The sequence below is a fragment of the Aptenodytes forsteri genome, unplaced genomic scaffold (assembly GCF_000699145.1).
Source record: "Aptenodytes forsteri isolate BGI_AS27 unplaced genomic scaffold, ASM69914v1 Scaffold55, whole genome shotgun sequence".
Taxonomy (NCBI): Eukaryota; Metazoa; Chordata; class Aves; order Sphenisciformes; family Spheniscidae; genus Aptenodytes; species Aptenodytes forsteri.
In genome coordinates, this window is record NW_008796063.1 from 2,019,940 (window position 1) to 2,033,822 (window position 13,883).

The 13,883-nt window shown below is 38.0% G+C and overlaps 1 protein-coding gene across 1 annotated transcript in view; it reads right to left on the minus strand.

The window, feature by feature from the left end:
• Nucleotides 1–3,340: 3,340 nt before the first annotated feature.
• Nucleotides 3,341–13,883, minus strand: part of COL28A1 (collagen type XXVIII alpha 1 chain) — a 70,075-nt gene continuing 59,532 nt past the window's right edge. Inside the window, 10 exon segments of the mRNA XM_009286354.2 lie at nt 3,341–3,814; nt 4,784–4,960; nt 5,427–5,643; nt 7,041–7,159; nt 7,162–7,227; nt 8,440–8,994; nt 9,293–9,329; nt 9,520–9,555; nt 9,646–9,726; nt 12,189–12,257. Coding sequence (XP_009284629.1) covers nt 4,791–4,960; nt 5,427–5,643; nt 7,041–7,159; nt 7,162–7,227; nt 8,440–8,994; nt 9,293–9,329; nt 9,520–9,555; nt 9,646–9,726; nt 12,189–12,257 — 1,350 coding nt within the window. The 3' untranslated portion in view covers nt 3,341–3,814; nt 4,784–4,790.

A 13,883-nucleotide genomic window follows, 5' to 3' on the forward strand; every position in this document is an offset into this window, starting at 1 on the left:
GTCTGTAAAACTTTTCTTTAAAAAAAGTGGATGCTGGTCTCAGCCATGCTATCAATAAAGACTTTTTTTTCTTTTTTTCTCCCCCCAAGGAATGTCTTTGACAGCAACTTCCAAATGAGGAAACGCGGTAATCGGTTTTCCAAGTATGTTCGAAACTGCGGTGCAGGAAATGTTGCGTATCTTCAGCCAATTTAGGGTAACGGAGAGGAAATTTGAAGATGTAGAAGAAACAGAGGAGTGCAGACAGCAGGACGGTCAGTGAACAGGCAGCGTTATTAAACAGCCTGAATGGGCCCTGGGGACAGACAGTGACTGAACTGGGTTAAGGCAAAAGATGAATTCAATTTGATAGCTGTTAGCAAGAGACTGGTAGAGTTTCTCAAAGTGAAAAGCTGCTGCTGTTCTACGATGAGCAGATGGGGTACTATTTTCTTGTTAATTTTCCGAGTCTTTTTCTGAATTGCTAGAAGCAAGGATGTCAGAAAAAGAATTCACCTTATAATGATCAGTTCTACAGAAAAGAAAAGCCTCTGTTATTCTCAACCATTTTTAGCTTTTATGGTTTATAGCATTTGGCCTGGTCTAGCAGGAGATTTAAGGATTTCATGATTAAACTATTCTTGCTTTTAAAATTGGCCTGCGATGTAAATAAAGGGTTCGTTTGCTTGCCAGTGGAAACTGTAATGCTTTCAGTTAGTAATGATGTTTTATGATTTTATACAACCCGAGAATAAAGCAGTGGATGTTTGGCAAGAGGTGCCCTCTCCTGGTTTATTGACCCATGACACCCTTGAGGATGCAGAGCTGGGCGAGGAGACACAGGAGCCAATGCTGCCAGTCAGTGCTGATACAGATGGAGAGAAGAGTTGTCCTTTCAGCGGCGACTTACATGCTTTTTCATGGTTTACTAAATATCAGAGCATATATTCAGAGTTTGCAGCCTGGGGATTCACAGAAAGACCTGAATAGCAATGGATGCTTATTCCAGGATAATCTGATTTGAACAGTGTACAACTTTTAAAAAACCTTTATAGGCTTCACTTTTGCTCCTTTGCTACAAGAGGTTTAGTCAACTCTACATGAAAGCGGAAAAGAAAGCAGAGACCTTCTGGATCACACTGGTTTAATTGCATTGAGAAGACTCCTTGTATGCATGTTGAAGAGTAACTGCTTCTTTTTTTTAGCATTGTTACGTAGCAAATGGTGTCACTATCTGTACTTACTAAAGCTTGCTAACGTTACCAGGACAGTTTGCACTAAGCATTATAGAAGATATTATTGCAAACCCGTAACTTACATCTTCACATTTATGCCCAAATTCATTATCCCCAGTATTTCTTAGACAAGACATCTCTATCTGTCTGGACATCTGGAGCTGAACACAACACCTAATCCCACCCCTGAAACAACTGCCCAGGCACAGATTAGAACAGATTTGAAAGATCCTGCAAATTCCTAGACTTCCTTGCAATTCCAGTGGGAATTGCACCTACCTAAAATATTCCTGGTAGGTGTGAAATGAAGTGGCTCTTGGAACCTGTTACACTCAGAGTTTTTTTACGGCTATCCATAAAGTAATCTACAGTAGAGTTTAACTGTGCAAACTTTTCATCTTTTCTGGATGAAAAGATCTTTTCTCTATATCGTCATTGGATACGTATCTCTATCCCTGTATCTACCTACCTCTCTCACTCTCTCTAGTTATCCGTATCTATCTATGCCTCCAACTTAACTTCCTTGCCTGTATCAGTGCAATGAATCATTCCTGCTGAAGTGTAGGATGTCACACTTGCTGTTACTGGCTCCAGGCTGCTGTGGGGCGAGGGTCCTTTTGGGTTGGGGGGGGTGCTGGTGATTTTTTTTTTCTTCAGATGATTTTTTCTTCTTTTGAGGGTCTCATTTTGTGCTAATCTTTTTCTTAAAAATGTTTGCACTGCCTCTTTTGTTTTAATATTTCTTACATTGCCTTAGTCATCTAACTGAAATGAATTCTGAATACTGGATTTGAGACCTAGCCTAGAAAAAAAGTCTCTCAATACATCTTTCAAGTTTGACAGTATGTTAACATTATAGTTTAGTATGTTTTAAGTTTTGAATCTACTGTTTCCAGCCAATTTGAAAGCATCATTTTGTCTATCCCTCTTGCTCTTCTTTCTCCCTAAACTTTGTGCTTATTCCTCTCTTGCTTTTGACATCTGTTCACTGTTAAAGGTCTCCAGCGCATTGATATTCTTGGTATGATGGCATTGGCTTTACTACTGAACAGTAGTTTCATTCTTTCCATGATCTTTTTGCACCACTAGTAAGCAGTTTGTTTGCTTCAAGCCTTTTATTTGACCTTTCATTTTATTTGCTGCTTATGTCCAGCTTTATATGTAGCTGATTTTATTTATCACAAGAGTCCATCTATATCATTTGTTGTATACTTTGAAGCAATTTATTTTTCTGATGCAAAAAACCCTAACAGACTTATTAAAAGTTGTGTCAAATTTTACTTTCTGATCTTTTTTCTGTGAAAGGAAACTAGTTCTTGATTTCAACAGCTTGACTTTTGTTCTACACCATTGAGTCCCTTCATTTTCAGAATATCACAGGACACACAGTATAAGGTAACGTCCTTGAGTTTTACTGTTCCATGTCACGCAGAAATTAATTGTGCCCTCAGGGTTTTTTTGATGATCATCATATTAGTTCTGAGTATAATAAGAGCAGGACAGTTTTTTGGGGCTGCTGTCAGTTTTTTCTTTTCTAATTTGAAACTCACTAACAGTGCCAGATTTTTTGAAAAAAAAAAAATTAAAAACTTTTAAACTGTACTTCAAGCACATCTTTCCATAGAATTAGGTTTGCAACCTATCTGCTGCAAACAAGTTCATTTTGCATGGTACATGCTATCATTTGGTTACATGGCAGGGGGGAAATTGTGCAAGCAATTGTTTAATGTATCAAGAATTGTCCATACATGCATCCATACATGTAAATAACAATGCACGACTCTTAAAGAGGTATTGCTTTCCATTTTAATCACATGCTCATCATTTTCAGTTTTAACGATACGTTAATATAGGATTATGGCTAAAAGTAGAAAGGATACAGGTAAACATTTATATACATCTTTCAGTGCTTTTCTCTTTTTTAATTTAATAGCATATATTAGAGTGAAATAACTTTTCTTTTTAACACAGAGGCCCTGAGAAATTGAAATGTACTGACTAGCCTAAAGGACATGAAGAATCCTGTTTTTAATGTAATTCTGAATGAAAGTCCTACCATTATAATCGAAAAGATTATATTGATGTTAATCCAAATGTGCTTTAATGGGGGGGGGGGGAACTATTTACATTCCAAAGAGGTACTCTAATTAATGGAAATCTTAATTTACGTCTCTAAATGCTGTATTAAGAGTGCTAATTTCAGGAACCACTTACTCTTGTTTAAAACTAGAGCATAGTTTATTCTTCTGCGACACTGAGAGACCTCTGTCATTAAATGCTAAGTGTAAACACTTCTGACATTTTAATCCTAAAAATAGAACCTCATCATTGCCACATGTAGTAGTAACAAGTTAACATAAATTCAGAAGGAAAAGGTATGTTCCAGTGTGTGTGTATGTGTGATTGTAAGTTATTGCTACGGTGTTGCAGATAACATACGTTATACAGGAATCTAGTTAAAGTGAATACCATAGTGAGGAAAGTAGTAGAGCGTGGTAGTAATATATTCAAGTTAACGCATCACTTTGGATTCTTCTCGGTCAGTTCTTCCTCAATACACATGAACTTCCAGCTTTAAAAACTCCAAACAGCAGCCATTTCTAGAAGAAATAAGGACTTGTTTAATTTTCCTGAAATGTTTAGAAAAACACACGCTGCAGTTCAATAGAATTTTTCTGTACTGAAAGACGAAATAGGGTATTTAATACAATTTATTGGGGATGAGCTATATGGCTTTTGTAAAGGTAGTTAGGCACTACTGATAAATGACCTCTTTGAAGTCCAAGCCTCACTCACTAAGCATGTGGACCTAAGGCAGTTAGTACAGTCTGCTTGGATTTCCAAAACACAAGGTCCTTCCCCAAAGGAAAGTGTTACTGGTTTGAGAGGGACAGTCTTCTAATTTGTAAGTGGTGACAAGAATAAAACAAAGGAAAGGGATAAATGGTCAGTGGAGAGAAGCCACTGGTGGATGTATGCTATGGTCTGTCCTACTCAATGTAGTTGTAAGAGATCTAAAGAAGGGAGTAAAAAGCGAGGTGACAAAGTTGGTGACAATACTGTGTTACTCTGAAGTAGTAAAGAAAAGGGGTGACTGCAAGAAATTGCAGAAGGACCTTGTGATATTGACTGTGTAGGCTGTGAGTGGAAAAGGAAAACTGAGTTTTGGTATCTGAAATAATATGCGAGGGGAAAAATGATCATAAATTCACATATAATATGATGGGTTCTCAGCTCATCCTATAGATGAAGTCTTGGAATTATGATCTATGAAAATATCACCTCCAATCTCAGTAATGGTCAAAAATCAAATACAATGGTAGAAACTATAAGATAAGGAATAGAGAACAAAGTAGAAAGCCTCACTGTGTCACTGTATAAATCCATGACTACCAAGAGCACTTCTGGTCCCACCATCTCAAAAAGGTTCAGACAAACGTATCAAGGTTGTTCAAAGGTATAAAAGATGATATAATATGTATGTATAGTATGGGAGACACTTAAGTAGACTAAATCTTTTTAGCCTGGAAAAGAGGTGATTGAAGGAGGACCTGGTGGAGACAACTTACTTATTCATCAATCAATGCAGGTTTCTCGACATTCTTTTTCTGTTTCAAATCTATTGTTGGTACCATTACAACCTCCATACCAGAACTGGCCACAAGAATTGCCATTCTTGTCATAATACCATTTCACCACGTAGTCCCGACAATCCCCTGGTTTCATAGGTTCCAAGCACCTTGGATCTGAAAGTATATCAGTAAAAGTTAGCTTGGATTCTGGGGAGAAGTTACGTTATCCTAGAAGTGCTTCCTTCAGCAAGAAGAACACCCCTTTTTTTTCTTTCTTGTAGTGCCTGGGCGTATATATGCCTCTCTCAAATTTGTAGCCAAATTCCATTTCTATTAATGAGTTACCTGAACAGGCCTAAACAAATACAGGATCAGTTTGAAATGAGACTGCCTAAATCCTGATGTAAGAACCAAGCTGCTATTTAAATACCTAAGCACACAATTGGTACGCAAGGGTTGTTTGTCATCTAGGTTTGAAAATCTGGCTCTCACTGTATGTGATATCTGTAGACAGAGCATCCAGAAAAACCAAAGGTGATAAAATCTAGTAACTGTATTGGGGGAGGGAGTGGGGTTTGCTCGTTGGTTTTTTTGGTGCAGACTTGCTACCCAATATTTGAGGACAGTATTTATTACTTACCTTTTCCGGTTGTTGCTACCTGTGTTTGCAACACAGTTAGGTGGTGATCTTCAGTAGCTGTTACATTGAACAAAGAATTGACAACTGGACTCTGAGACCTGATTTCAGATATGTCATAAAGCAGGGGAAATGTCGATTCTCTGTGAGCAGAGGTAGTCGCAGTGTGATCCTGAGCAGATGGCAGTGGCTCAGTATATCTGGTCCGTGGTGGACTAAGCTGCAAAAGGAGTCAAAATCTTATAACTTAAAATTCCATCTGGGCTCAGATGCTAAGAGAAAAAATCGAGAGAATTATGTAGGAAACTTTTGCTAAATAATGTGTGAGAAAATATCATTAACAACAGATGGGTTCAGACCTCCTTCTAGTGATTGCTCAGCATGTGACCATAATTTTCTGACACCGAGAACTGAATGAAAAGGCAAAGTAATGCCTTCAATTTAGTCACTAAGCTGAATTCATTCCATTGAAGCAAAATTTCAGCCACCACTTAGTCTGTAATATAAATAAAACAAAAAATGGAAGGAACTCTGGGGCAAATCAGCGCTTCTTAACATCTAGTACACTCACTGGGAATGATCTGACATCTTCAATCTGCCAAGAAATGGAAAATGGCAGGCAGGAGGAACAGGATACTTGTTATTGATAGAAAAACACACGTACATTATGCTCCTCCAAAGATCTTTTTGGATGTGGAATCCCTTGATACAGCAAAAATTTCCAAAACTTGTGTTATGGGAACCACATCCTATTAATAAGATTGTCTCATAGATGTGTCCTTGCCTGTATCAAGCCAAGTGACTAATGACCCATTTTCCTGTTTCTAGCTAACAGCCAGTTGCTAATCATTAGAATTTTAGAGTTTACCTTGATAGAAGTGTTAAGAAGCCAACCCTGCTCTTCAAATTAAGACTATTATATAAAAATTTGGCTCTCTAGTGTTTTAGTATATTCAAGAAGATTTGCAAGGATCTTAGTATAGTATAGTACAAACGACTGCATTAATCCCACGTGCTGATTACCTGCTGAGAACGGGAAGGAATTTGATACTATTCAATATCTTCCCATTTACAGGCCACTACTGACACACTCAGTCAGTTTAAGAAAACTCTTCAGAGTCATTGGGACTCTGAAAATTGAAGTCTAGGTGAAATGTAAATGTGCAGACAATTTATCCAATCCTTTGCATACTGCATTTCTTCTCCAGGTCTACAAAAAGGCTGTGTTTATTTCTGATAGTAATTCAATAGTTTTGAAGATTTAACTATAACCATGGCTAGCCAGAACCAAGAGTGTGTGCATCTAATCGCTTAGAACTAATCCTACCTGTGATCCTTATCACACGCTTTATAAAGTCAGCATCTATAAATTCAGGTTTACATTTATTTTTCCTAATGATACAGAATGTCAAAATTGACCCTCAGTGTCACACAGATCTGTCTGGAGGTATTACAAGCCCCAAACCTAAATCAGTCACACCTACTGAGGGAGCTCTTATTCCAAGAAATTAAACTGAATATTAGAAGACTGGTGAATGGTGAAATAAAGAGTATTTGAATTCAAATAAAGACACACATCTTCTAAAAACATTTGATAATTGTTACTTCTTTACTTACTGGGTAACTGATTCCTTCCGTAGGGAGTATATAAATATCTGAAGTAGTCATTTTGTGTAACTGGCTGTTAGTATCTTCACTAGCAATTTCAGATTCCGGACTTGGAGATGGAGATAAACATTATCGTTTCTGGTGTAGACTTCAGACACATTCTCACAGATTTTTGTGATCAGTTTATTTTCAAGAGCTGAAAAGATTAACAAAATGATGAAATTTATTAAGGGTAATCAAGAAAAGTCATAATGATTCACCACAAGCTTTTAGTGCAGTATTAACCCTAAATCTTCAATGATAGTGACTTGTGAAAGACCATCATCTAAAGTTATGTCAAAATGCAAATGAGAAGTAATAAAGTAACGCACTCTCTGAATTATTTGATTTTAAGGCCCTTTTTTTCTTTTAAGAAGGAACAGATAAAAATACCAAGTCCCTTTTTTAAGCAGGAGTCATAGCTCAACAGTGAAGGAAAAAAAAACCAGAGTGAAGGAAAGAAAGCGTTTATGTGTAAGAAGGAAAAAGAAAAACTGGGCGACACATTTGCACAAAAAAATTCAGTGACTGGGAATACTTTTATGTTGAATGCTGGAGCCTGAGTCAGAGGCCTAAGTTTAATCCCAGCTGGGACCAGAACCTTAGCTTGGACTCTCTTCTCACTGTTAACGCCTTAAATCCAGACTTAACTCCATCCACAGGCTCAGCGTAGCAAAATTAGTTCATGCTCAGGAAAAATATACTTTATAAGGCTAGTCTGCAGTTAGTCTAGATCAATATACTTTTTTCTTCATGGGTCATTATTGGTTTCCTCTGGATTTTCTCCTGATTCCATCTGTGGCCACAGGACTTTTTCAAGCCACAGTTTGAAATATACAATGTACTATCAGCCCCCATTCCCTTGTGTGTTGCTCCACCACTTTTCCCCTAGAATCAGGCTGAAAGCATAGGTTTCCCTATGGCTTTCAGAAAAAACCCCAAAAGAGTGCTTGTAAGAGATAGTGGAGGGACTCCAAGACTGACAAGAGCCATATGAAATAGAGAGAGAGAAAGAGACAGAGATGTTGCGTCAAGGTGGAAGGAAATCTGCACCTCTCTGGGATGAAACCATGGCCAAGCACAAAAGGACTGCGAGGGAAGGCTGATGCAAGCTCTCACAAAAGAGGAGTGCCCCAAAGAAGGCCTCGGCTCAGCAAACTGATGTTCATTGTTTTTTATTGTTTCTGCAAGAGGTAACAATTTGGCAAAGGTTTCATTTGGCCAAAGAAGAAGAGAAACAGAAGAAAGCTGCATCCAAAAAAGAAACAGAAGCTGCCATTCAGCAGGCTGCCTTGCCTTGCTATGGGAAAGGCCAAACTCTCTTATACGCTTATTTCAAGTTTCCTCTTACTAAAATAGTTTCTTTTACCTGAAAGCGTCATGAAGTCATCTATCTGGTAAACATGTTCTTCATCAGGGTCTGTTGCAATGAGCTGCATTTCTTTCAGAAAATCGTCATAATGAGGATCAGTCCTTTGAATGATCCCAATGACAAATATCTCAATATTCGTAGCATGGGCCTCTCTTACTACAGTATCCAGCTGTACTTTATCACGAGTGTCTGCTTGTCCATCCGTTATTACAACAGCCACTTTTCTTACTGCTGGGCGTGCTGCCTGAAATAACTGAATGGCTTCTTGGATAGCAGAAGCTGTGTACGTGCCTTCTCCGAAGTAGGGCATTTTATCAACAGCTGATTTCAGGTTTTCTTTGGTTGTGTATTGCTTCAGAGAAGACACCAACTCCACTTTATGGCTGAAGTTGATAATGCCAATGCGGGTTGTAACATGGTTGGCCGATACCTTGTCAATGACTGTTTTCATAAAAGTTTTGATAATATTGAAGTTATCTGGTCCAACACTTTCTGAACTGTCAATGACAAATACTAGTTCCAGTGGTGTTACTTTACATCTGATACCACAACCTAGAAGAATAACCATTTCAGACATTTTATGAGAAACAACCTTCATAAAAACAAATTGAACTCATATATCAGATTTACAGTCAGTTAAAGCTCAATTAATGAATTAATTTATAGTTACTGATAAATAGAAACAGAGCTGGACCAAATTACTTCCAGTATAGCTCTGGCAACATAGTGAGCATCGTTTTCACATCAATGGTATCCTTACACACAAACATGCAGAGGACAAGTCCATTCAGTCAATATAAATTCAGTGTGTTTTATTAAAACTATTTTTTTTCCATACTGGAATGCTTACCACATATTTCATTGATAAGCCTGATAACTTCTTCTCTCTGAAAAAGAGTATTAATTAATTTGCTGTGTGTTCTAGTTTTGAGAATGCTGAAATTTATTTATTTATTTATTTACAAAAATGCAGGCAATGCAATGCCCCATAAACAACCTTGTGTAACATCACATAGCCTTTAACTATTTTCCCAAAATAAACTCCTATCCTTTAAATTAATTCATGTACATACTTACCGAAAGACCAGGTTCACCTTTTCTTCCCCAAATTCCCTGAAAACATGTAGGGTGAGATAAGTAACAAAAGCCAAATCTGTCTAATTTCTGTTGTGCAAAATTAAGTAATATGAAAATGTGTTTTACCTTTGGTCCTGGAGGTCCTGGGTCTCCAATCTCTCCTTTGGCACCTTTGCTCCCTGGATCACCTTTATCTCCATAGTCTCCCTAGTTTAAAACAACCGTATTAAACACAGTCAGTAACTCCAGTTTTGTTGATAGTCAGAGCTGGAGTTATGGTTCAATGAGCTTTTAAGATAAATTTTCTGATTTTTTTTTTTTGTGTGGCTGGTTTATCTTGTATGTATTATGAAGAGAACATCTGAAAACAGGCTCTCAGAGAAAGCAAGATGGGCAGTAAAAACATCTTTAAGAAATTTATATGAAAAATTACCTTAATTCAGGAGTGAGGGGTAAAGACATCTTTATGCAAATGTCCAGAATATATAATTTTTCACTCTTCTTTGATTTTCTTGAACTCTAAAACAATGTTTATACTGGACCTATGTTAATTCAGACCTATGGAGAGACATAACTGCCTCAGATCAGCCAATGTACTGAAACTCACACCAGCTTTGCATAGAACCCACATGAAAAACTGGGAGCTTGCAAAGAACAGAGGAAAAGGCATGCTCGGACTGTTACATCCATTGGAAAATATGTAGTTTCACATTTAGAAGCAATTCTGCACTTTTTTCCTCAAGTGACTAGACCTTTTGATTTCCAAAAAGAGAAAGGGTTCAACATTACAGTATTTCAAGACACAGTTTTCACATAATGCAGATATGAAACACACTATCAAAAGATTCAGGTTCTAAATTAGACATTTCTTCAAGAAGGAGATTGTGCAGGACAGTTTTTTACTTCTCTCTGGAAGCTACTGAACAGCTTACATTTCACTTGAAACTTCAGAGCTTAGAAATTTATATAGATTACTGCCCATTTTGACATTATTCCTCATTATTACCCAGCCAATGGAATCACATAGACACCTCCTGTGTTACAGCGTTCACCGTGGTGATTCCTATCAATTTTAAGGAACCCTTTTGAGTCTCTCAGTCTGATTCTGATCTTATTCAAACTGATATAAACCTGAAAGCTGTACATAGCTCCTCCACAGCGTTAAGAAAACCAGTCTCCACTAAGTAAGCTCTTGGAAGACAGTTTCTATTCTATTTCACAAAATCATAATATCCAGCAAAGGATATTACTTCCCATTACCTGTCCATGAATTGAATCTAACCTCATCAAAGTTAATGTCAGCATAAGGGAGAGCAAATATGATCTACTGACTGCGGTGGTGCTGCTACTCTCTTACACATAAATATACTAAAACCTGATCTCTTTGGTATTTGGCACTTATATGAAATTCCTACTGAACTAAACCATTCCTTTCCATGTGTGACAAGTCTGCTATATTAATAGCAAACAGAAAAATTGTATTTGGAGAGATTTACATTGGGTCACGAAGATTAGTCAAGATACAAGATGAATATGAAGAACAGTGAAAATATTGCAATTATTATTATAGTATGTAGCATTTGGCATCTGAGAGAAAAGAGAATTAGGAGGCAGAAATTTGAAGCTGTGTGAAAGAGCTTGATATTCACTGTTGCATAAAAGCTCCAAGCTGTAGTAGCTTGAATAATACAGAAGTCTGAGAAAGTAAGCTAGTGTAGACCATAGTACCATGAACATCATTAGTGCAGGCAACAAATGGCTGGGGCTTTGAATGGGTACTGCCTGCCTCAGGTGACTAGAGGGGATTGAACTCTTATTTGGGTAACTTCTTAAAGTTAGAGAGCCTCATCATCTCTGCTCTCCCATGAAGACTGCCATGGATTTTTTCCTCAGGCTTTCCAGACAGAGCCTTCGCAATAAATTCAATATTTCAGCTATGTTGTAATTATTGCAGAGGGGCTGCCCAGCTGGCCCAGGCATATGCTGTGAATTAAAGGTGGTGTACTGTATCAGGCATTTACATCAACGCTCATTCCGCCTGGGCACACTGTTCTCTCTTGTGTATGCACATAGTTGGTCTGCACATCCACATTGACCATGAGCCTTGGTTTCCTTTGGCTAGGCTGCTCCCATCAGAAGCTGCGCATCTGAAAATCACTAATAAATAGCCAAAGTATTTAAATTCTCTTTGTGCAAAATTTGTTAGATGGGAATAGGTATGTGTAGGAAATTCTTACAATTTTTATATCAACCAGGAAGTTGTTCAGTAAGGAAAGATTCAAGCTTGGGCTTCAATCATTGTAAAAAAAAATGAGTCAAAACAAAGCCCTTAAAAGACATTAGTCAAAAAGCAATTCTTTTTTTTGTCAAAGCCTGGCAAATAAAAGAACGTTTTGTAATACCTGAAAAATATCGAAGATAATTGAATACATAATTTGACCAATATTATTCTCCTGCTAACAGGTACGACCTCATTCTAGATCCTACTTCAGAGCCTGGTCCTTAATGACAATTAGTATTTTCACAGACAAAGTAGTATGCACTTACCTTGCTAGCTATACAAGACAATGTCTTTGCCTCCTATTTATCTTCAAAGACCTGTCACACCAAATAACCAATAAAGGAAGAAAAAATTACCTTTTTTTCCTTACCGCAAACCTAGGATTTACCTTTGGTCCAGGAAGGCCAATTCCTATTGATCCCTTTGGTCCAGGAAAACCTTGATTTCCTTTTTCTCCCTGAACAGAAAGTAAGTTTAACTGAAAATTAAAGTAAAATCTACGTCATATCTATTCACTTTATAACATTCTGCATCATAGAGAAAGCCAGATATTTATATTATGCAATGAAGCACATAATTTTCAAGATAGAAGTGGTCTGAAGCTGGAGAAATAAACTGGGTATGATTCAGAACACACATGAAGCCTTTATAAAGCATATAATGAAAAATTTATTCCTGATTAATTAAATGAAATATTGTTATTTCACTGAAACACATGAAAGACAAAAGTAACCTCACTGAGGCTCAGACAGTTATTCATCCAGTCTACAAGCAGTAAAATGAGGTCCAACACAAAGGTCCTCTAGAAATACACACCCAGAATCTCTGCAGGGTTGATTTTTTTTTTCTGATCTTAAGTAAATAAAAAGACGTCTGCTTTTCACAATGTGGAGAGCAGAACATCTTTCTGCTGATACTTCAAAAGACAGTATCAGTCCAGCTACAAAGTTAAAATTTGTTTATAATGATTGTTACACATGCCCTGCTGCATGCACACAGACTTGAAAAGCATGTTCATGCTAGCAGTGTGGGCATACATGTTAAAAAACACAGCTGTTATAAAATACATACAGAAAATCCTTCCCAGCATCTGGCTTCCAGAAACTTTCCTGCTTTATTTAATAGGGTAACACAAATATTTTTTTCATATCAACTGCTGTATACATTTTAAACACAGCTAGAGGTGATGATATTCCCTGGTACATAAATGCTTCATCATAATTCACATTACATACATAATTCACATAACAGCAGTGCCCGGTGCAGATACCAAAACCAGCTCCAGAGAATGTCAATGAGACCAGGAGCAGTCATCACCTGTACCAAACCCAGCCTACGAGATGCAAGTACAAGGTTAGTTTTATTTTTCAGTCAAGAGCTCTCAGACTGTCTCACTAAAGCATCTTTTACTAATACTTGTTTAGCTGCTCACAAATGGGCCTAAAGGGGTTATATTGCTCATAATGGGAAGAGAAATATAAAAATGTTTCCAAATTTATCAAGACTCCAGCCTTCACCAAAGGCACACTAGTGCAGAAGGACTGCCCACTGACCATTCCTGCTGTGCTGGGTAGGGGCTTATGGATTTCTACAGGTGGAGAAGCAGCTGCACAGTGCACAGCCAAGTCAACCTTCTCTTCCTTGTACTCAGGGCTCCTGACTCCCATGAGTTGGGAGTTCACTGGGAGTTAGACAATGAGATGCCGGTCCTAGAAGAGGCAGTATACTATGAGTCATGGTCCACGGATGGTTCTCCCTGTCCAAATTCCAGATCTCAATCCTGCTGAGATGGGAGCTTCTGCTTGCACACGGGTGCATTGTGGTCTTGCCCCGTTCTAGGCAAATGCACCCACTGCACTCCACCGTTCACATCTCCACTGGAGCACTGCCTTTACAGCCCTGCCCTGCGGGAGCCTCTTGGTCCGCTAGTCCTAACTTGGGGAGCTAAAATGCTCTGCTTGTCATCGGGGCTACCCATCACTGACCTGCTAACTGGCAGCCTCTTGCCTCTGTAAGCAGAACTTCTCCCCTTCCCCTTGCCCCAATTTCTTACAGCAGCAAAAATTCAGACACTGTTATGTAG